Genomic DNA, 24,595 nt, shown 5'->3' with positions numbered 1-24,595 from the left:
GTCTCTGTGTTTCTTGAGGCAAGTGATCGAACAAAGGCCCAGAAATCTGGGGGCAGTGGTGTGCAAGTGCAGAGGTTTTCTGCATAAAAGAGGACTGATGCTTTGAGAGTTGGATGTGTATTTGAACAGGGGAGGGAGCTCTGTCTGGGTAAGTTTGGGTCCTCTTTCCTGACTTCTGCTACTAGGGTCAAAAAGAATGTTTACAAATATTCTACATTTCTGATCTGTGGCGACATTTCTAATTTGGGAGTGTATTTGAATAAGCCAAATGTCCCTTATTACACATTTGCTTCTGCACAGACCATCATTGTGTAGAAAAGGACTAGAAACTAGTAGAAAAGGTGAATTCCCAATTTCTTTTTTCATCTGACTGTTTAAGAAAGGAGTTATGAATATAATTCAAGATATTTTTTCTTATTTTAGAAGATGGATTCTTAAAGGATTTTAAGCATCATGTGCATGATTTTTTTTTTGTGGTCACAGAAAAGCAAACTAAATCATAACAATAAACCCAGAGAATTACTATTTCAGTAGTATTGGAACATTACCACTTATTAGGCCTACTTAGAGAGGGCCCTGTCAGATGATCCACTTACTTTTCTTCTCTTTTCACGAACGTTTATCTCTGGTTGGAGAGGTTTCAGGTTTTGTCTTCCTCTGGCCAGATTATGCTTGTGGAGAATAACCTTCACTGGAGAGAATTTACAAACCTTGAACTCATGTTTAAACGGGAGGAGAGCCCTCCTAGAGTCTTTTAAAAGGATTTAATGTTGAATAAAGGAACTTTTATTTGTCCCTTTTCTTTTAACTGTCATAACTTGTTCATTCATTTTATTTAACAAGTATTTATTAAAAACTTACTGTGTATGCATAGATCCCTGGGAGGTTGAGAGGAACAGAGAAAAGTTCTCTGTCCTCTCAGGCCAGAATTGGGAAGATAAGGTACATGAAACCATTAATATAGTACCTGTATATGCAGTTGGGTTTGGGAGGAAAGGAATATAGAGGTAAATATATTAAGGAAAAATATTGAGGGCTATTCCTCACTGAAGTCCAATATGAAATGAAGATGCAAAGTGTCTCTGCAATGAAATTATTGATTATTTAGAAAAAGCTATTTGAATTCTACAAATCTGACTTGAAAAACTTTATTTTAAGCAAAACTCTCTAGGCTTGCCTTATAAATCAATGCAAATACTCAGTTCCAACTGCTCATTGCCTGCAGTATGAATTGTTTAAGACTTGGGATGTGTAGGATAAGTGGATGCCGGCTACATTTATGTTCAGGTATGCAATGTCTGCCTTGGTTTTTAAGCATCTTTGGTACAATTTCTTCCAAGGATTCACTGGTGTGTTGTGTGAGGAGAACATCGACAACTGTGACCCTGATCCTTGCCACCATGGCCAGTGTCAGGATGGGATTGACTCCTACACCTGCATCTGCAATCCAGGGTACATGGGCGCCATCTGCAGCGACCAGATAGATGAATGTTACAGCAGCCCTTGCTTGAATGAGGGTCGCTGCATCGACCTGGTAAATGGTTACCAGTGCAACTGCCAGCCAGGCACATCAGGTAAGCCCACGCTGTACTTCCTTTGGAGTTTTCACTGTTTTTCAGAAACAATTTATGCAGATGTCTCAGACTTTCTTGGCATATGCTTAGATACCTAAAAAATAGTCTTGATTCTGAGAAGCTCAGCCAAAGCCACAGCCAGAAACGTCTCAGAGGCAGATGGCTCTAGCCAGTAGAGAAATTAGAGACAATAGCTTTGCAAAGCTGATGATTTTGTGTATGTGTTTTTCATTAAAAGGAGGCACACCACTTCAAAAAATTGAAATTATTATTTAAAATTGAAAACCATCTTGCCTTTGTAGCTTGATTTGATTGTCTTTTTTTCTTTAACCTCCACCTCAATCAGGTTAATGAAGTTGGTCCTCCCTCCCTCCCTCCTTCCCTCCAGTTCTTCCAATAGTTTTTCCTCTGTTTCAGAGTCCAGTATCTTTCATGTGACACTTTTCTCCTGATATTTTTCTCTGGTGGGCCTTGGCCATTTGGCGGGGGGGGGGGGGGGGGGGAAGCTAAAGGAGAGGAGAGACTTTGCAACACGTTCCATTGTCAGTTAGAATGCAGAGCTGCCATTTCCCATCCCAAGTTCCTTGCTGTTTCCTGACTCCAGTTGAATGACTGCTTGTTAGTCGTGAGGGTATGCTGCTCCTTGCTGGGGAAATGTTGAATTGTTTTCTCAGGCAGCAGCATTTCACAGGTTTCAGTAGATCCTGTTTTATTTATTCAAGGAATAATTATAGTCACAACTGTGGTTAATGGACAGAGAAGTTCTGTGTCTCCGATCAAAGGAAAATGTATTAGTGGAAGATTAACTAGTGTGTGCCTTTGTTAGAAGGGAACCTGCCAATACGAGGAGTGATTTATTGAGAACTCATTCTCCATTTAAGGAAAATGGCCTGTGTAGGGGGCAGAGGTGGGGGAGGAGGTTAGCTGCCCTCATTTCATCTTGTTATTTCCAAATCCATTTCTTCAAACTTGTCAAAGGCCTGGTCTTCATCCAGGAACTCGTACATGCCAAGTTTGAAAACAAAGTCCTTTTTGAGTTGCTCAAGCATACGAGAAACATCCCATGCCTTCCCAGTTGAAAATGCCTTCCCCCTCCCCACGTTTAGATAACTCACTAAAAGAGCTGAATAGATCTTTGTGAAACCTTCCAAAAGCAATTTGCTTCCGGGCTGGTCCCCCGACATGAGAAATTGCAGTACGAAAAGAAATTTGAGAGATTTACAAGCAATTGAATGGATGCCTTTAGAATGGTGGGGCTGTTTTAGGCTTTGCTGTCGTTCCCGTTACAACAAATGTACTGGACACCTGGGTGAGTGGTGGGCTGGCAAGCACTTTGTTTTCTCTGGGACTATATCATTACGCCGGGTTGGGTCAGGTGTGTTCCCTGGGGAGGACAGAGAAGTCAAGGTGAAAGTAGCTGTCAGTGAGAAAGGCAAGCAGTGAATATCAGTGGTGTGCAGGCAGCATAGAGAAGGAAGGCCCTGGTTCTCTCAGAAAACTGCCAAATCCATTCCTGTGGCTGTTTGGAGAATTAAAGCAAAGAGATGCAGGCAGCATAAAGAGATCTTGGCCTGTAATGGGTGGAGAAAGACCTGGCATGTACCAGGAGCCTGGGTGAAAGGATTCATTCAATCAATCATTATGAATAGACTCTCGAGTTCTAGAATAAGAATCCACAACCCATTCATAATATAGTCTGAGTTGGTAGGTTGGGGTTTGGATGAGTGTGTGGATAGAGGGATGCTTCACAATTTGCTGGTTATAATTGTGGTTTCTCACTCACTAAGTACTTAAAGTGCAATACACTACCCAGAATCATTTTTTTTTTTTTAATTTATTTATTTTTGGCTGTGTTGGGTCTTCATCTCTGTGCGAGGGCTTTCTCTAGTTGTGGCAAGCGGGGGCCACTCTTCATCGCGGTGCGCGGGCCTCTCACTACCGCGGCCTCTCTTGTTGCGGAGCACAGGCTCCAGACGCGCAGGCTCAGTAGTTGTGGCTCACGGGCCTAGTTGCTCTGCGGCATGTGGGATCTTCCCAGACCAGGGCTCGAACCCGTGTCCCCTGCATTGGCAGGCAGATTCTCAACCACTGCGCCACCAGGGAAGCCCCAGAATCACTTTTGATGCCTTTTGATCACTTTTGATGCCTTTGATACCTGTGATCTTAAGTAAGTTTTTTTGGGTTTCAAGTCACAGAAACCACCTTGACTAGCTAAAAGAATCATCAACAAACAAGCAAACAACAACTACAAAACAGACAAGCAGAAAGAATTTTGTGAAAGCACACAGAAGTATCTCACAGATGCCGAGTGAGAATCGAACAATGAGGCTTTGGGGGGATGAGCAGGAAGTAAGGGCCACATACAGACTATAGGTCACCCAGTTCATGTTGCAACGTCTCAGTGAGATAATCTCATTGGCCCAGCTTGAGCTGGGTGTCTCTTCCTGCTAGAATGAAACATGGATTTGGGGGCAGAGTCACATTGGACCGCCATGGCTGTTTGGGGCCTGCCTTGGTCCATTGTGAGTAAACGGGGGTTGTCAAACAAGGGCTAGACACATCTCCTAAAGGTATCCATTTGTAATCAAGTAATATTGAAGCCTTGCCTCATCTGTGGCTAGTAAGGCAGTATAGCCTCATTAATCACAGAATGACCAGTATGGTGTGGTGAAGTGTATAGAATCCAGAGAGCTGGGTTCATATCCTAACTGTGCTGATGCAATTGTGCAAGTTCGTGATAAAATGGGTGTAACACAACTTGATTTGGCAGTGGAGTGAGGAGAATAAAGTTATAGAACGTAGGAGGCAGAGTACTTGGCTCATGACAATGGCTCAACAAATTGTTAATATAATAATTATTATCAATAAATATTAAGGTAAAGTGTGAGTGAATAAAAGCTAGGGCATTTTGTTGTGGAAGTTTCGTTTATTAGTTTATATCCTAATTATCAGCCTTTATTTTTAGACTTTTTAAACTACCAAGATATTCTTCTACTATGATACCCAAACACATCACGAAATTCATGTTAAATAAATAATGAAATGTCATGAGTAGTTTTAGAGAATAATGGTAACAATAGTGATTGGTGTATCTCTACTATTTAGTTACCCATATCTACAATTAAACCTTCCTAAACAGAGCCAAACTCTACCATTCATCTGAGGAACAGACCAGGAGGAAGGCAGCATACCCCAGGAGGAAGTTACCAGACTCTTTATCCTGAACTTTAGCCCATCACAGGGACAGTCAGTATCAAGCTTACAGTAGTAGATACAAGTTCCAAAATTCTAATTTTCATGTGAAAGCTTAAATTTTATCTTTGGAGCACAGTACTGTCACAGTTGTTTTCCTTGAAATGGCAGGTTTATTTCTCTCACTTAATGTTTGCTACATACTTAGGTCTGAATAGTCCCGGTTTGTCTGTCAGTTGTTCTTTCAATTAAAATGGGATTCTGTGAAAAAAGCAGCTGTTTCAGTTCAGTACTCAATCACACAACTGCTTTTCCTGGAGACAGCTCTGAACGTTGGCATGCCACAGAATTACTTTATGTTTATTTTCCATTTCATCACACAGAACAGTAGACGTATACTCAAGGGTCAAGGTATAATCAAATTATAAAGTTAATAATTTTGACGGCTTCACCAAAGTCATTCTTAAGTGAAACTGTCTTTTTGTTTTGTTTTAACTGAGTACATGGAGGTGAAGAATAAAAAGACCACTAGTACAATTTGGTGCCACTGCCTTGATTCCTGTTAAGATGCCAGCAGTCCTACCCCCATTGCTTTTGCATCATTAGTGCAAATTCCAATACAGTGAAAACAACAAATAGTGGCTTAGTATGGTTAATATAATCATTTTGACCTCATGATGCCCCTGATGGGGTCTGGAGGACTGCACTTTGAGAACTGCTACTTTCCTGTATTCAGGGTTGGCTGGATACTCTTTAGATTTCTTAACACCTAGCATCACAAGCAGAGATCATTGGTATTTTCTGTGCTAATATTGCATGGTTTCTCTTTGCTTTCATCTTTGCAGGTGTTAATTGTGAAATCAATTTTGATGACTGTGCAAGTAGCCCTTGTGTCCACGGAGTCTGTATGGATGGCGTTAATCGTTACAGCTGCGTCTGCTCACCAGGATTCACAGGTAATGCTCCTTTTTGTTGGGTGACTCCTCCATCAGCCCCATCACTTTGGGAAAAGGGCATCTAAAGGAAAATTACTTTTCAAATATTTCCTATTTCTTTGTCTCTTGGAAAATTAGAAGTTTGTTTCTTGCTTCTCTGGCCCAGTTTTCTACTTACAGGGCTTCCCTAAACTGTAACATGAAACTTTTCATTAGTTAGGGTTTTTAAGCCATGTGTTTATAACTACCTGAAAAGAATTTCTTTTCAGACTTGAATTATATAGCTTTCAAAGCCACCCTTATTTTTCTACACTTAGTAATGAATACTTTCTGTAAAGGCAAGGCCAAGGTAAAATTCTATGAAAACACTAAATGCTTTTTTCTGAGTACTTCCTCTTATGGAGGATTGTTGGGTAAGGCCAAAACTTGGGAGGATCAAACTATTCTTGGCTAGCACAGAGAGGTTTTTTTTCTCTCTCGGAGGAAGAAGGTAAGTGACTAAAATACAATTGGTTATAATTCTTCTTAAATTATAAGCAGCTAGAACATTTATACACACACCATGTGTGCACACACACAAACTCACATGCATCTTCTCTTTTACCTCTTTTGTTGCTAATAAGATTACCTTTATCTTTTACCCTCCTGATCAAAAAGTGCTAGAGGTTACTGAGCCTCTACTCAAGGCTTTTACTGACACATCCGTTTGTTAATGGCACCATCAGAGAGCATATAATGTGCCTGTCCCATTCTTTCTAGACAGTGCCACATAGAAGCAGGCACTTACATAATGATGTTACCATTTAATAAATACCATGTGGTCATTTGCAACCAATGTGAGAAACTTCCCATGGAGTTCTTTAAACTATGATGTCAAAAGGCCATCAGAGCCAAGTGAAGAGATACCTCTTGCTTGCCGGAAACTTACCTCTCTCTGTATTTCACAAGCCTTTGCACTGCTTGGTGTGATTGTGGACATGAGAGAGGAATGTTTATGGCCCACATGGGTCACCGTAATCTCTGTTCAATGGAAGATAACTCAGAAGACAGGTGTGGTGAAAGCTCTTATATCTAGTGCCCAGCACTGCTGGTATAGCCAGACGTACTTCTGTGTCCTGAAACATGTTACTCCAACATTAAGTGACAGCCAACTGAATACACAAAAATTCCTGCTAGATAGAATGACATATGCATTTTTCAAGGCCTTATTTTGAGCTAGGCATTAAATTAAGTGCCTACCCTCATTGAATTGTCACTGCTATTATTATTTCTGCAGTATTGATGAGAAACCCAGAGCTCAAGAGAGCTTAAGTAACAGTACTAGTGCACTGCGGCCAGCATTCCACCCCAGGGGGTCCTACTCTAGAGTCCATACTCATTCTCACCTCACTGGACAGCCTAAGTAGGTGCCTGCTGTGGTTTCTTTTTACATTTGTAAGCCTTAGACTGGTCTTAAATTTTTTGGAAATGTCAGTGAATCATATGCTCTCTCTTGTTAACATTTAGCAAATCAGGAAGGTCAAAGAGGGAGGACATAGGCTAAAAATATTCTAAAATAAACTTAAGGTGTAGCATGAAACTGCATAACCAAGAAATGGAATGTTTTGGTTACTGGGTGGTACCCTGTTCTTGGAACAGTTTTTTACGGCTGTTTTTCCCATTTGTTTTTTTAAGTCAGTTGCTGAAAATATCAGAGGCAACTGTGATATATACTCATGACCTGTAAATATGAGCTGTTTTAGTCTTGCCGTTGTTTTATTTTAATACTACTATTTTTTAATTACAATTTTAATAACAGCTTGAACAGATTTAAGAGAGGTTTTTTTTTTTTAAGACTAAATTCTCTGTTCTCTGCAGACCTCTTTATACTAAATGATTGAATAGGAAAAGTAAGAAATCATGTGGTACTTCTGTAGAATACTTTCCAGTTTTATAAATTACTTTTTCAGTTTCACTTTGATGTCCATTATTTTGCTGACTTCTTATAACAGTCCATGAAAGTCCATAGGTTGGATATGAAACCAAAAGCACAGGTAACAAAAACTAAAATAAACAAATGGGACTACATTAAGCTAATGAGCTTCTGCACAACAAAGGAAACAATAAGTTGAAAAGGCAACCTACAGAGTGGGAGAAAATATATGCAAACAATGTATCTGATAAGGGGTTAATATCCAAAATATACAAAGAACTCATACAACTCAATAGTAAAGAAGCAAATAATCCAATTAAAAATTGGGTAAATAACAAGAAAAAGAATTCTGTAACTATGTATGGTGACAGATGTTAACTAGACTTATTGTGGTGATCATTTTTCAATATATGCAAATATCAAATCATTATGTTGTACACCTGAAACTAATACAATGTTCTATGTCAATTATACCTCAATTAAAAATGAAAACACATTAGTCAGGAGTAGCTATACCCAGTTTTGGAAAATATTATTGGAAAATACCCAATAATTTCCAGATAGAGGATATTGGCAATGTTCACTCTAATTCTCAGAGCTACATGATTTAGCCACAGACTGATTGTATTTTTAACTTGTAAATCATTATTTGTATTTTGAAATCCAGTATCATCTGAAACAGGTGAGGTTCTGAAAGCTTTACAATCTACCAAACCCTAGTGATTTTCAAATAGCATTTGAAAGGCTAATCATGAGTAGCTACCAATATAGCTAATCCTCATTACAATGTCATTATACAACTATATAAAATCACCAAAATACAATTTAAAAATAGATACGAGGTTTACAGTCTTGTCTCTCTCTAAATCTCTTACAGTATTTTCTAATCAGGAGTAAGGTGTATAAATGTTTATAAATTATAAATTTATAAATGTTGAACATGCAGTTGCTTTTGGTTCTCCAGCCCTTAGTCAAGCGAATAATGGCATATCCTGAACAGGCACACTGCTAAGCACAAAGAGAGTGAGGAGCACTGAGTTGTGGCAAAGGTGGTAGAAAATGAGATCATGCCTTTAAAAAGATTTAGAGTATGATCTGGAACCCAGACCGCATTCATCAGAAACATTCAAAAAATGTATAAATGATAAAGGAAAACAAATGTTTAGAATAGGGGGAAAAATGGGGAAAGGACCTTCTGTTTCCAAAGAAGACATACAGATGGCCAACAGGTACCTGAAAAGATGCTCAACATCACTAATCATCAGGGAAATGAAAAAACCATAGTGAGATAATCACCTCACACCTGAAAGAATGGCTGTTCTCAAAAAGAGAAGAGAGAACAAGTGTTGGCAAGGATGTGGAAAAAAGGGAATTCTTATATACTGTTGATGGAAATGTAAAATGGTACAGTTATTATGGAAAAACAATATGGCAGTTATCAAAAAATTAAAAATTGAATTACCATATGATCCAGGAATCCCACACTTGAGTATATATCTGAAGGAACTGAAATCAGTATTTCAAAGCGGTATCTGCACACTCATGTTCATAGCAACATTATTCCCAGTAGCCAAGAAAGCAAAACAACTTAAGTGTAAATCAATGGACGAACGGGTAAAGAAGATATGTTGTGTATATGCAATGCGATATTATTCAGCCGTGAGAGAGAAGGAAATCCTGACATTTGTGACAACATGAATGGAATTTGAGGACATTATGTTAAGTGAGATAAGTCAGACAGAGAAAGACAAGTACTATATGATATCTCTTATATGCAGAATATAAAAAAGCCAAACTCATAGAACCAGAGAGTAGAATGCTGTTTACCAGGGTCTGGACTCGGGGATAGGGGATTGGGGAGATATTGTTTAAGGGTACAAATTTGCAACTAGTAGATAAATAAGCTCTAGAGATAGAATGCATAGCATAGTGATTATAGTCAACAGTACTGCATTATAAACTTCAAAATTGCTAAGAGAGTAGATATTAACTGTTTTCACCCCAAAAAGAAATGATAGTTATGTGAAGTGATAGAGGTGTTAGCTAACTCTGTGGTGGTAATCATATTGCAATATATAAAATATATCAAACTAGCACATTGTATACCTTAAACTTACACAATGTTATATGTCAGTTATGTCTTAATTTAAAAATTAACAAAACAAAGAAAGCAGATAGGGAAGTTTTATTATCCTCATTTAACAATTAAGGCAACTGAAAGATAGAGCTTGATGTGTCCATGGTCTTAGCTAGTGAGTCACACTGCTAGGACTGTGAGTTCCCAGAAGGCAGGGACCTCCCTAATTATCTTTTTTAGCCAGCATTTTCTAAAACAGTGTCTAGCACAGAGGGAACACTTAGAAAATGTTGCTGAATGAATGACCAGAATCACATATGGAACTTCTGACATCCAACACCAGACTCTCGAGTCTGGACTATACCATGCTTTCATTCATTAAATACTAATTTTTTTTTTTAAATTTTTATTTATTTATTTATTTATGGCTGTGTTGGGTCTTCGTTTCTGTGTGAGGGCTTTCTCTACTTGCGGCAAGTGGGGGCCACTCTTCATCGCGGTGCGCAGGCCTCTCATTATCGCGGCCTCTCTTGTTGCGGAGCACAGGCTCCAGATGCGCAGGCTCAGCAATTGTGGCTCACGGGCCTAGTTGCTCCACGGCATGTGGGATCCTCCCGGACCAGGGCTCGAACCCGTGTCCCCTGCACTGGCAGGCAGATTCTCAACCACTGCGCCACCAGGGAAGCCCTTAAATACTAATTTTTTGGGTACCTACCTACAAGATAAGAAACATTGGTTAATTTCTCATTCCGTAGTTACTGAGCCCAACAAGGCACATAGCCTTGTGCTGGGTGTTTCTGATGCTGGGGTTTCTAACGCTACTTTAAGCATGGGACCTTGCGAGTGAAGCAGCTGTCGGCCCACCAAGTAGAGTGCACAAAGAGGCACTTAACCCTCTCAGCTAAAGATGACTTGAAAATTGATTCTGCAAAGAGCTTTAAAAGCAAATGAAGGAAATGTGAGAGGAGTGGCTTCTGAGAAGATTCTTCCCAAAAAAAGGACAGAAAATGAAAAGGCTTTTTCCTCTCATTCTCCACTGGATTGCAGGCTGAGGATAGTGCTACAGTTGAAGAGTTCTGGCTCTTATCTTGGTGCCAGTGGCAAACACCAAAAAAAAAAATCAGAGGTTGAAGCTAAGAAAGTAGTATTTTAAAATAAGTTATTAATAAAACACTTAAGAGGAAAATAGCAACTACTACCAGATTATGGGTTTTTACCTCAAGAACCACCAATAATGGTTTAGAGAGCAGTGGAGGGTGAAAAAATGTTAATACCCATACTTTAAAGGGGTGTGTATCTATTTCATTTGGAATTTCCTGTTCTAAATGCAGGGTTGCTCTTTCTTAAATGAAAATGCCTGTTTTTATCTAAATGAGAAAATTGTCTTCTTAGAAATTTATAAATTCCTTCATAGCAGTTGCTTGTTGCCACTCATTTACAGAATTATGGGTTATTTTAAAATTTTATATCATTTTGGAATATATAGTTAAATCTCATTTATTCAAAACTTAACAAAGCAAAACTCTTACGTAACTGGCATACTTTATTCCACTTAAAGAAATAGATGTGAAGGTTATAGCAGACATCTTTTCAAAGTGCAGTCTTGGATATGTTTTAGAGGAAGAACATATTCAGTTCAACTTCATATATTCTGAACATTTACATTATTATTTGATGATAAACTACTAATAATTATCTACATCAGAGTTTCTCAAAATGTAGTATTTGAATCACCTACATTATTTAAAATGTGGTTTTGGGGCTCTAAGGATCTCCTTTTAAAACAAGTACTTTTAGCAACTCTTTTTGCACATTAAAGTTTGAGAACCACTGGTCTAGATTGAGAGACCCTGGATGGTTTTCTCAATGATCAAAGAACAATAAAATTATGCTCAGAATACTCTTCTTCCTGAGGCAGAAGATGGATTAATACAACTCTAAAAGTGAAAGTAAAATGGCTTTTCTTTTTAACCAATTTAACCATTAAATTAATAGTCTACTCACGAAACATTCCTGTTAATTGAGATTTACCATATATGGAAATGTAAGAGATTGACTAACTGAAAAAATGAATGCAGTAAACCAGCTGAAAGCAGTGATAAGGAAAGCTCCTTTGAGAGTACTCCAAACAGCAACAAGAGGAGCGGCCAACCTTGGTAACATTTGATGTTCTCTTTGAATCCTTGTAAAGTTTCCCCATTTCTAAGATGGAGTGAAGAAATGCATGTCAAAACACTACAACACTGTTCCAGCATTTTGTTAGCTTTATTATCAAAGCACGGTGCCCTTTGCTCCTTCCTTGCATGGCACTAAGTGCTGTTGGATGTCTTATTCCTTAAGTCTTGACATGCGGTGCCCAAGGCATCTTATAGCCTATGAAGATGAAGGTATCAACACAATAGATCTCATAGTTCTGTGTCTATTCCCTAAGCATTTTGTATTTGACAAAAACTGTCTCCCTTCTCTACAGGGCAGAGATGTAACATTGACATTGATGAGTGTGCCTCCAATCCCTGTCGCAAGGGTGCAACATGTATCAACGATGTGAACGGTTTCCGCTGTATATGCCCTGAGGGGCCCCATCATCCCAGCTGCTACTCACAGGTGAACGAGTGCCTGAGCAATCCCTGTGTCCATGGAAACTGTACTGGGGGCCTCAGTGGGTGAGTAGCTGTCATGTATTTTTTTTTTTTTAACTTTTTTTTAAAAATTAAATTTAATTAATTAATTTATTTATTTTTGGCTTTGTTGGGTCTTCGTTTCTGTGCGAGGGCTTTCTCTAGTTGTGGCAAGCGGGGGCCACTCTTCATCGCGGTGCGCGCGCCTCTCGCTATCGCGGCCTCTCTTGTTGCGGAGCACAGGCTCCAGACGCGCAGGCTCAGTAGGTGTGGCTCACGGGCCTAGTTGCTCCGCGGCATGTGGGATCTTCCCAGACCAGGGCTCGAACCCGTGTCCCCTGCATTGGCAGGCAGGCTCTCAACCACTGCGCCACCAGGGAAACCCTAGCTGTCATGTATTAACAGTTTCTTATTGACTTGTGTCAAGCCAGTTGAGTTTTAGTATTGGCCATACCCTGTAGGAGTCAGTCAGGACTTGAGCTGAGACTTCGCTGAAGATTTCGGTAGTCTGCGTCATAGACTTCCAAATCGCCACTTCTTCTCTACCTTCTGTGACTGAGTAGGTGGAAAATAAGGAGGAATGTCTCTTTCCTCATGTGGGTAGTCAGCACATGGGAGGAATCCAGGGTAATTTTATGAGTCTTTGGCAATTGCACTTTTAGTACTTATTGCAAGATTGAGTTCTGAGGGATGTTCTATTTGATTTTACCTCCTGCTTAAAAAAAAAAGCCCAACTCTGTTCTATCACGGTACCAGTGGGTGCCACTGAAGTAGATCTGGTCTCAGCTAACTTTAGACATGGCCCTGATGAAATGTTCACAGTTCGTAAGCCCCTGAGAGCTGTATAATGTGTTGGTAAGTAATTTTCTAGAATCACAGAGTGTGATGTTAGGTTCCATGAGATAGTCGTGTACTCTTGCTGTGCTTGCCAGAGGACAGGACTCTGGGCATTACCGTTTGCCATGCTTACAACAGGTGAAAGAACGAAGAGTGTATTTAGAGGTAAATAGGAAATCAAGTTATTTCCGAGATGAATTAACTCAGTATTCCTGTTTCAGAGTATAGCAGCCTTCAAAGAATCCCAACCCATCTACTTTTTTTAAAGGATCTCCAGACTAGGAGGCTATTATCTCCTGATACCACATTCTAAGTGCTAATGATGTTCAGATTGTGAACAATGTGCATATATTTCAAATACCTTCATTTTTGTTCCTTTTCCTGCTCAGTACCCTCAGTGCTTTCTGGGGGCAGGGATTCAGGTCAGAACAAAGCATGTCTCAGAAGTCAGACATCCCAGAAGCTCTTCAGAGTGGCTTAGTGTCTCTGATAACTACCCTACTTCCTGGGTGTCTGTTTTACACCAGAAACAAGTGATCCTAAGGCTTGCGTTACTTTTAGTTTATATAGAAGAAAAGAAACTGCAGATTTATCTGTGTTAATGTGTCTTTCAGATTGTCCTGATTTGTTGTACCAACCACTGTTTACATACGAAAACTCACTATACTTACTTAGTTTCCCTAGCATCTTTGTGGGCCAGGAAGGTGTGTTTACTGAATACTCCAGATGGGCCCCCATGATTCACATGGTGACCCAAGTATAGGTCCATAGAGGATCAGAAATGAGATTAGCTTACCCAAGAGTTCCTTGGTCCTTCATTTTTTCAGAATGGTGTGTTTCAACTAGGACTCAATTGTACATTCATCCCCCAGGAGTGAATAATTCTGTCTTCTTTCAGATACAAGTGCCTCTGTGATGCAGGCTGGGTTGGCATCAACTGTGAAGTGGACAGAAATGAATGCCTTTCTAATCCATGCCAGAACGGAGGAACTTGTGACAATCTGGTGAATGGATACAGGTGCACTTGCAAGAAGGGCTTTAAAGGTGAAAGCAGAAGTGCATATTTTTATCTCCCTTCTCTCTCTGCCTTTCTGTTGGTGCATATGGCTTGACTCACTTCTTCCTTTCCCTTTTTTCCTACTCATTCACATAGCAAACATAATTTGAGTACTTAATATTTATAGGGCAGTTGGGGAATAAAAACATAAATAGATTTATACATGGATTCTATCTTCAGACTAGCAGAGAGGTGAGTTATTGAAACAGTACCACTTAAGGTGAGCAGCTAGAACTCCACCTGTACAACTTTGGACAGGTGTTCTAATTATAAGCTCCAGTGTAGGCTTGATTCTATGATAATTCGAAAGAGATATTGGTAGTAAAATGAAAATTTTGTTTTACTGTAATTGTAGCAATAATATCATGGAAGAATCCATGTATTTAAAACCTTTCCAACAAATTCTCTTACACATTAAGATATTCTTAGATGATACATAGTCACCTATGGCCTTCTGGAAAAATGCGTAATAGTGGGTATTGTGTAAAATCACGTTTTGAGTTGTCTCTGTTGTATTTCTCCCATCGCTTTTTTCTTAGGTACTCAAGAGGGAGAAACCTGTGGGTAAATCGTTCACATGTGTACTTCGCTATCCATATGGTCACTGATTTCACCTCTCAAAAATTGTGCCAGGCTACTGTAATACATCAGTGTGTTTCAGTGTCACTTTATTTGATTACTTGAAAATTTTCTGAGACCATATTTTAGTCAGTAATTTTCTGACATTCAGATATATTACATCTGCAAAGAAACTTATAGATTAAAAAACGCTTTTATTCCTTTGTCTCATTGAGACTTGCTGATCAACAAAATAAAAATCAAAATGTAAAGTCCAAAGTTGTACGGCTATTGAGTAGCAGAGTACAGTTTGAACCCAGACCTCTGTACTCCTAGACCATCATTTTCTTTTGTACAGTGCTGTAGTTCCTCAGTTTTAAGGCTCTGTGTCAGGCCCTACTGAAGGTACAAAGGCGTGTGGCATTTGGTACAGTCCTGTCCCCATGAATGCTTCCTTACTTTTCTCTTTTTCATAGTGGGAGTAGATTTCGTGTCTTGGATCAGGGGAAACAGCTTTGTGACTTCAGGAAGCCCTACCACATCGATGGTAGAGACTGTGCATTTGAAAGAGTGGGCATAAATCAGAGGCTTTGATTAAGTATTCGATTATTTTATCCCTTGATAACTTACAGGCTGTTTTTAAGCCCTGACCAGATACTCTGTATAGAAAGAGCTTCTATTTAGATATAGCAGTAGGTCTTTACCCTAATGAACTTCATGGTCCATAATGGAGAAATTAGTTATGTTTGGAGGTGCATTAGACTTTCAAGCTATTAGAATATACTGTTCTTCCATTCATTTTTTGATGGATTAAGCACTTTTTACTGACTGACTGTGTCAGGGACTTGACACTGAAATGAATGAACAGGCGTTCCAGTGGCCTGAAGAAGTTAATGCAATTTCTGAGGTGTTTAACGTTTACCACGGAGAGGATTGCTTAGTAAATGAGATAATGAGGAGGGTAACAAAGTTTCACTGTCTTTGGTGTTTCCCCTTTTCTGTCTACAGGCTATAACTGTCTGGTGAATATTGATGAATGTGCTTCGAATCCATGTCTGAACCAAGGAACCTGCTTTGATGATATAAGTGGTTATACCTGCCACTGTGTGCTGCCATACACAGGTGAGTCCTGCAAGTGCAAGGGCCAGAAGGGTTGCTTGGTCTTGCCTTGTCATTCCAAACCTCTGGGTCTCAGAGATGGGGTCTGTGGGGCAGTGACGCCGCCCTGAGGAATCACTCCCTCGTCACCCTTCCTGCCCTCACTGACTGGGTCTTCAGCTCTGAGGAAACACTGTGGCCTCTCTAGTTGCAAGTGGTGGGGAAACTCATTTGCTGCCTTTATTTTTTAGGGTTTGAAAATTTTTTTAAATTATATATGGCTGGAATTGACACATAGCTGATGGTCTAGTCATTATTTGAATGGACCCAGAGTCTCTATGGCCTGTGCTCTTAGTCTGAGTTTTGCTAACACAACAACTACCACTTATTGGTCATTTACTATGTGCCGGACACGTTACATACTTTGGATTATTTGATCTAGTGCTCACAATAATTCTACAAAGTATTTAGAAGTTCCTATCACCATTTTATACATGTGGAAGCTGAGGCAAAGAGAGGTTACTTGCTGAAGGTCACATAGATAAGTGGTAGATCTAGGATTTGTCCCTAAGTCTCTCTGAATCCAAAACTTGTCCTCTTGTCATTCTTCTCCTCCCGTTCATTGCCACTGCATCTTATTCAGAGAGGTACTACCCCTTGGATGGCGGTCACACACACAGAAGACATGGGTGTGACTTCATTGCATATCAGGTGTTCCTTGTTTCAGGTGGTATTCTAGGAGTGTGCTTGGACGTTTCTTTGTAGTCTCCTGCCTCATTACTGCCATCTTGTGATTGGTTGTATTTGTGTGGCTCGTTTTTTCTTCATCTGTGGGGAACAAAACAGAAACATGGGCAATGACTTTGCATGGTTCTCCAGTGCATAGCATGCAGGCAGGAGCATGGCTGAGTTCTTGCTCCCCTGGAGTCTTAGGCTGTTGATTATAGCTGTTGCCAGTGACTCTAGGCTGTTGGGAGTGGCAGAGTGGCCAGAAGCATGCCTCTGTTACCTGAAAGACTTGATACTACATTGTTATCTTTGCCACCTCTTAAGAAGAAACATTCATGCAGGGAAAGTGCATTTAGCCAGCCTGACTGATAAAATCAAAGTTATCGGAGATCCCTAGCTATCCCCAGACAGACAGTCTAAATAATGCCATTTCACAGGGATAGTGCTGATCACATTTGTTATGACTGAGCAGATGGTCTCACTTACAACCATAAAGACTGAGAATTGATGGCTGTAGGGAGATATAAGCAGGTGTCACTATGCTCAGGCACATTATAGACTTACCTGAATATGACTAAGGTGCACAGGTCATCTTGAAAATATTTGTCTTCTTGCTATTCAGATACTATAAGAATATTTGACTAAATGCTGGCTGTTGGTTTTTCTGTGTATTAGGATCTTATTAAAAGAATTTACTACTTGTGAATTTTGAGAAATTATATTAGACTGGAAACCTATGCAGATTAAAATTTCAGTGCTAAGTGTCACTAAGTGTTCTAAGTGTCATTGAATTTGGCCAGCATGAAGGGAACTAGGCAACGTTGCCTTTCCTTGTGAGCCATTATTCTGACCAGACACATTAAAAACTGGTTAGGGATATTGATGAAAATTTGTGGTAATATTTTTTTCTTTCTGAATACAAAATTTTAGGATAAAATTTTAAATTGAGTTAGTTGTAATTTGACTTTATTTTGTTGAAGTATAATTGATTTACAACATTATATTTGTTTCAGGTGTACACTATAGTGATTCAGTATGTTTAAAGATTATACTCCATTTACTGCAAAATAATGGCTATATTCCTTGTGCTGTACATTATATCTATGTAGCTTATCTATTTTATACGTAGTAGTATGTATCTCTTAATCCCCTACCCCTATCTTGCCCTACTCCCCTTCCCTCTCCCCACTAGTAACAACTAGTTTGTTCTCTATATCTGTGAGTCTGTTTCGATTTTGTTATATTCATTTGTTTGTCTTGTTTTTTAGATTCCACATATAAGTGATAACATACAGTATTTGTCTTTCTCTGTCTGACTCATTTCACTAAGCATAATATCCTCTAAGTCCATCCATGTTGTTGCAGATGGTAGAATTTAATTCTTTTTTATGGCTGAGTAATATTCCTCTGTGTGTGTGTGTGTGTGTGTGTGTGTGTGTGTGTGTGTGTGTGTGTGTATCACATGTCACATCTTCTTTATCCATTCATCTATTGATGGATACCTAGGTTGCTTCCATATCTTGGCTATTATAAGTAAGGCTGCTTTAAACATTGAGGTGCATGTATCTTTTTGAATTCGTGTATTTATTTTCTTCAGATATATACCCAGGAGTGCAATTGCTGGATCATATGGTCGTTCTGTTTTTAGTTTTTTGAGGAACCTCCATATGGTTTTCAATAGTGGCTGTACCAATTTACCTTCCCACCAACAGTGTACAAGGGTTTCCTTTTCTCCACATCTTCACCAACATTTTTTATTTGTAGGCTTTTTGATGATAGTCATTCTGACAAGTGTGTGTTGTAACTTTAAAAACAACTTTATCTCCCTTTTTAAAAAAAGTTTATTGGAGTGTAGTTGATTTACAATGTTGTGTTAGTTTCAGATGTACAGCAAAGTAAATCAGTTATACATATACGTATATCCAATCTTTTTTAGATTCTTTTCCCATATAGGCCATTACAGAGTATTGAGTAGAGTTCCCTGTGCTATATGGTAGGTCCTTATTAGTTATCTATTTTGTATATATTAGTGTGTATATGTCAATCCCAATCTTCCAGTTTATCCCCCCCACTTACACCCTGGTAACCATAAGTTTGTTTTCTACATCTGTGGCTCTATTTCTGTTTTGTAAATAAGTTCATTTGGCCCCTTTTTTTAGATTCCACAGATAAGTGATATCATATGATATTTGTCTTTGTCTGACTTACTTCACTCAGTATGACAATCTCTAGGTCCATCCATGTTGCCGCAAATGGCATTATTTCGTTCTTTTTATGGCTGAGTAATATTCCATCATATGTATGTACCACATCTTCTTCATCCACTCCTCTGTTGATGGACATTTAGGTTGCTTCCATGTCCTGGCTATTGTAAATAGTGCTGCAGTGAACATTAGGGTGCATGTATCTTTTCGAATTATGGTTTTCTCCAGATATATGCCCAGGAGTGGGATTGCTGGGTCGTATGGTAGTTCAATTTTTAGTTTTTTAAGGAACCTACATACTGTTCTCCATAGTGGTTGTATCAATTTACATTCCCACCAACAGTGTAGGAGGGTTCCATTTTCTCCACACCCCCTCTAGCATTTATTGTTTGTCGAGTTTTTGATGATGGCCCTTCTGACCAGTGTGAGGTGATATCTCATTGTAGTTTTGACTTGCATTTCTCTAATAATTAGTGATGTTGTGCATCTTTTCACATGCTTTTTAGTCATCTGTATGTCTTCTGTGGAGAAATGTCTATTTAGATCTTCAGCCCATTTTTTGATTGGATTGTTTTTTGGTTTTCTTTTAATTGAGCTGCATGAGCTATTTGTATATTTTGGAGATTAATCCCTTTTCAGTTGCTTCATTTGCAAATATTCTCTCCCATTCTGAGGGTTGTCTTTTTATCTTGTTTATGGTTTCTTTTGCTGTGCAAAAGCTTTTAAGTTTCATTAGGTCCCATTTGTTTATTTTTGTTTTTATTTCCATTACTCTAGGAGGTTGATTGAAGAATATCTTGCTGTGATTTATGTCAAAGAGCATTTTGCCCATGTTTTCCTCTAAGAGTTTTATAGTATCCAGCCTTACACTTAGGTCTTTAATCCATTTAGAGTTTATTTTTGTGTATGGTGTTAGAGAGTGTTCTGATTTCACTCGTTTACATGTAGCTGTTCAGTTTTCCCAGTACCACTTATTGCAGAGACTGTCTTTTTCTCCGTTGTATATTCTTGCCTCCTTTTTCATAGATTAGGTGACCATAGGTGCATGGGTTTGTCTCTGGGCTTTCTATCCTGTTCCATTGATCTATATTTCTGTTTCTGTGCCAGTACCATACTGTCTTGATTACTGTAGCTTTGTAGTATAGTCTGAAGTCAGGGAGCCTGATTCCTCCAGCTCTGTTTTTCTTTTTCAAGATTTCTTTGGCTTTTTGGAATCTTTTGTGTTTCCATACAAATTGTAAACTTTTTTGTTTTAATTCTGTGAAAAATGCCATTGGTAATTTGATAAGATTGCATTGAATCTGTAGATTGCTTTGGGTAGTATAGTCATTTTCACAATATTGATTCTTCCAGTCCAAGAACATGGTATATCTCTCCATCTGTTTGTATCATCTTTGATTTCTTTCATCAGTATCTTATAGTTTTCTGAGTACAGGTCTTTTGCCTCCTTTGGTAGGTTTATTCCTAGGTATTTTATTCTTTTCGATGTGACGGTAAATGAGATTGTTTCCTTGATTTCTCTTTCTGGTCTTTCGTTGTTAGTGTATAGAAATGCAAGAGATTTCTGTGTATTAATTTTGTGTCCTGCAACTTTACCAAATTCATTGGTGAGCTCTAGTAGTTTTTTAGTAGCATTTTTAGGGTTTTCTATGTATAGTATGAAATGTCATGTCATCTGCAAACAGTGACAGTTTTACTTCTTCTTTTCCAGTTTGGATTCCTTTAATTTCTTTTTCTTCTCTGATTGCCATGGCTAGGACTTCCAAAACCATGTTGAATAATAGTGGCGAGAGTGGACATCCTTGTCTTCTTCCTGATCTTAGAGGAAATACTTTCAGTTTTTCACCATTGAGAATGATGTTTTCTGTGGGTCTGTCATATATAGCCTTTATTATGTTGAGGTGGGTTCCCTGTATGCCCACTTTCTGGAGAGTTCTTATCGTACATGGGTGTTGAATTTTGTCAAAAGCTTTTTATGTATCTATTGAGATGATCATATGGTTTTTATTCTTCAGTTTGTTGATGTGGTGTGTCACATTGATTGATTTGCGGATCCTGAAAAATCCTTGCATCCCTGGAATATATCCCACTTGATCATGGTGTATGAGCCTTTTAATGTGTTGTTGAATTTGGTTTGCTAGTATTTTATTGAGGATTTTTACATCTATGTTCATCAGTGATATTGGCCTGTAATTTTCTTTTTTTGTGATATCTTTGCCTGGTTTTGGTATCAGGGGGATGGTGGCCTCGTAGAATGAGCTTGGGAGTGTTCCACCCTCTGCAATTTTTTGGAAGAGTTTCAGAAGGGCAGGTGTTAACTCTTCTCTAAATGTTTGATAGGATTTGCCCGTGAAGCCATCTGGTCCTGGACTTTCGTTTGTTGGAAGAATTTTAATCCCAGTTTCGATTTCAGTACTTGTGATTGGTCTGTTCATATTCTCTATTTCTTCCTGGTTCAGTCTTGGGAGATTGTACCTTTCTAAGAATTTGTCCATTTCTTCCAGGTTGTCCGTTTTATTGACATACGGACTGACATACAGCTGCTACAGTAGTAGTCTCTTATGATCCTTTGTATTTCTGTGGTGTTCATTGTAACTTCTTTTTCATTTCAATTTTATTGATTTGAGTCCTCTCCCTCTTTTTCTTGAGGAATCTGGCTAAAGGTTTATCAATTTTGTTTATCTTCTCAAAGAACAAGCTTTTAATTTCATTGATCTGTGCTATTGTTTTCTTTGTCTCTATTTCATTTATTTCTGCTCTGATCTTTATGATTTCTTTCCTTCTACTAACTTTGGGTTTTGTTTGTTCTACTTTCTCTAGTTGCTTTAGGTGTAAGGTTAGATTGTTTATTTGAGATTTTTCTTGTTTCTTGAGGTAGGATTGTATTGCTATAAAATTCCCTCTTAGAACTGCTTTTGCTGCATCCCATAGGTTTTAGATGATCATGTTTTCGTGGTCATTTGTCTCTAGGTATTTTTTGATTTCCTCTTTGATTTCTTCCGTGATCCCTTGGTTATTTAGTAACATATTGTTTAGCCTCCATGTGTTTGTGTGTTTTACAGGTTTTTTTTCCTGTAATTGATTTCTAATCTCATAGTGTTGTGGTCAGAAAAGATGCTTGATATGATTTCAATTTTCTTAAATTTACCGAGGCTTGATTTGTGACCCAAGATGTGATCTATCCTGGAGAATGTTCTATATGCAGTTGAGAAGAAAGTGTATTCTGCTGCTTTCAGATGGAATGTGCTATAAGTATCAGTTAAGTCTATCTAAGTCTAATGTGTCATTTAAGGCTTGTGTTTTCTTATTAATTTTCTGTCTGGATGATCTGTCCATTGGTGTAAGTAGGGTGTTAAAGTCCCCCACTATTATTGTGTTAACTGTCAATTTCCCCTTTTATGATTTTAGCATTTGCCTTATATATTGAGGTGCTCCTATGTTGGGTGCATATATATTTACAATTGTTGTATATTTTTCTTGCACTGATCCCTTGATCATTATGTAGTGTCCTTCCTTGTCTCTTGTAACAGTCTTATTTTAAAGTCTATTTTGTCTGATATGAGTATTGCTACTCCAGCTTTCTTTTGATTTCCATTTGCATGGAATATCTTTCTCCATCCCCTCACTTTCAGTCTGTATGTGTACCTAGGTCTGAAGTGGGTCTCTTGTAGGCAGCATATATATGGGTCTTATTTTTGTATCCATTCGGCCAGTCTGTGTCTTTTGGTTGAAACATTTAATGCATTTATATTTAAGGTAAGTATTGATACGTATGTGCCTATCGGCATTTTCTTAATTGTTTTGGGTTTGTTTTTGTAGATCCTTTTTTCTTCCTTTCGTCTTTTGTTCTTTTCTCTTGTGTTTCCTGCCTAGAGAAGTTCCTTTAGCATTTGTTGTAAAGCTGGTTTGGTGGTGCTGAATTCTCTTAGCTTTTGCTTCTCTGTGAAGCTTTTGCTTCTCTGTAAAGCTTTTGATTTCTCCATCAAATCTGAATGAGAGCTTTGCTGGGTAGAGTATTCTTGGTTGTAGGTTTTTCCCTTTCATCACTTTAAATATATCATGCCACTCCCTTCTGGCCTGCAGAGTTTCTGCTGAAAAATCAGCTGATAACCTTATGGGGGATTCCCTTGTATGTTATTTCTTGCTTTTCCCTTGTTGCTTTTAATATTTTTTCTTTGTATTTAATTTTTGTCAGTTTGATTAATGTGTGTCTGGGCACGTTCCTCCTTGGGTTTATCCTGTATGGGACTCTCTGTACTTCCTGGACTTGGGTGACTATTTCCTTTCCCATGTTAGGGAAGTTTTTGACTATAATCTCTTCAAATATTTTCTCAGGCCCTTTCTCTTTTTCTTCTGGGACTCCTATAATTCGAATGTTGATGCATTTGATGTTATCCCAGAGGTCTCTGAGACTGTCTGCATTTCTTTTCATTCTTTTTTCTTTATTCTGTTCCACCACAGAGATTTCTACCATTTTGTCTTCCAGGTAACTTATCTGTTCTTCTGCCTCAGTTATTCTGCCATTGATTCCTTCCAGTGTATTTTTAATTTCAGTTACTGTATTGTTCATCTCTGTTTGTTTGTTTTTTAGTTCTTCTAGGTCTTTGTTAAACATTTCCTATATCTTCTCGATCCGTACCTCCATTCTTTTTCCGAGATCTTGGATCATCTTTACTATTATTACTCTGAATTCTTTTTCAGGTAGATTGCCTCTCTCCTCTTCATTTAGTTGTTCTTATAGGTTTTTATCTCGCTCCTTCGTCTGCAATATATTTCTTTTTCTTCTCATTTTGTCACACTTACTGTGTTTGTGTTCTCCTTTCCACAGGCTGCAGGCTTGTAGTTCCTCTTGCTTCTTGTGTCTGCCCCCTGGTGGGTGAGGTTGGTCCAGAGGCTTGTACCATTATCCCCTTGATAGGGAGTTTGATTGGTGTTGTGGTGACCAGAGCTGGTCCTGGATATTGAGCAGGGCCTCCTTTTTTGCTCTGTGGTTGTCACTGTCCTGTCAGGGGCGGGGCCTGATCCCTAGTTGTTGGAGTAGAGGCCCCCAGATCTGTTTCTTAACTGTGTTTCTGTGTTTCTGATCTGCAGTGCAAGGTGGGATTGGAGTGCTCCCACTGGGAGAGGAGTCACTGTGTATGCCTCCTTTGGAGCTGTTCACCTGTGAATGTGCTCTTTTGTGTCCCCTTTTGCCCATTGTGCAGGCTCACAAAGTACACTGTTGTTGACATTGCTCTTGGTCCCACTTTAACTGTGGGTATGCTGGCAGTTGGCCCTGGTGACTCTCAGGCATTGTTTTCACCAGGCCACTGGCGCAGATCCACTGAAGTCAGGTCCCAGGACTGCAGTAGTAATGAACCTGGACCCGCTGTGGGAGCTGTGGCAGCAGCCCAGATTCTGACCTGACCCAACCTCTGTGTATGTGCCCACAAAGCCTACAGCTGCTAAAGCCAGACCCATCCCAGCTGCAAGAGCACTTGTTGTCCTTTTGGATGTCTCGCAGGCGCTGAATTTAGGAAGCCATCAGAGGAGGTGTAACTCTGGGTTTGTGTAGCTGCGAGGAGAGGTTTAAGCTCTTCTTCCTTAGTCACAGGGCCCCTGGGGCTCAGCTGTGGTTTCAGCCCCACCTCTGTGTGTGTTCCTCTCACTGGAGTCTGCTCCAGAGGTGGCCGGAGTACACGAGCTCATCAGGCTGGAAGGAGCCCAGGTGGCGATGGGGGCCAGCGTGCTGCCCAGGCTGGGGTGGGGGGGATGGGGGCAGAGGAAGCAATGGCAGGGGTGCGCAAACCGCCTCCAGCCAGAGC

General features: G+C 39.2%; 1 protein-coding gene across 1 annotated transcript in view; it reads left to right on the top strand.

The window, feature by feature from the left end:
• Nucleotides 1–24,595, top strand: part of NOTCH2 (notch receptor 2) — a 178,562-nt gene that overhangs the window by 120,789 nt on the left and 33,178 nt on the right. Inside the window, exons 11-15 of the mRNA XM_068540605.1 lie at nt 1,341–1,574; nt 5,612–5,722; nt 12,161–12,353; nt 14,044–14,189; nt 15,769–15,882. Of these exons, the coding sequence (XP_068396706.1) occupies nt 1,341–1,574; nt 5,612–5,722; nt 12,161–12,353; nt 14,044–14,189; nt 15,769–15,882 (798 nt within the window). The remainder of the gene's footprint in view (nt 1–1,340; nt 1,575–5,611; nt 5,723–12,160; nt 12,354–14,043; nt 14,190–15,768; nt 15,883–24,595) is intronic.

This window comes from Eschrichtius robustus, chromosome 3, assembly GCF_028021215.1.
Source record: "Eschrichtius robustus isolate mEscRob2 chromosome 3, mEscRob2.pri, whole genome shotgun sequence".
In the NCBI taxonomy this organism is placed as follows: Eukaryota; Metazoa; Chordata; class Mammalia; order Artiodactyla; family Eschrichtiidae; genus Eschrichtius; species Eschrichtius robustus.
This window is presented reverse-complemented; position numbering and strand designations above follow the sequence as displayed.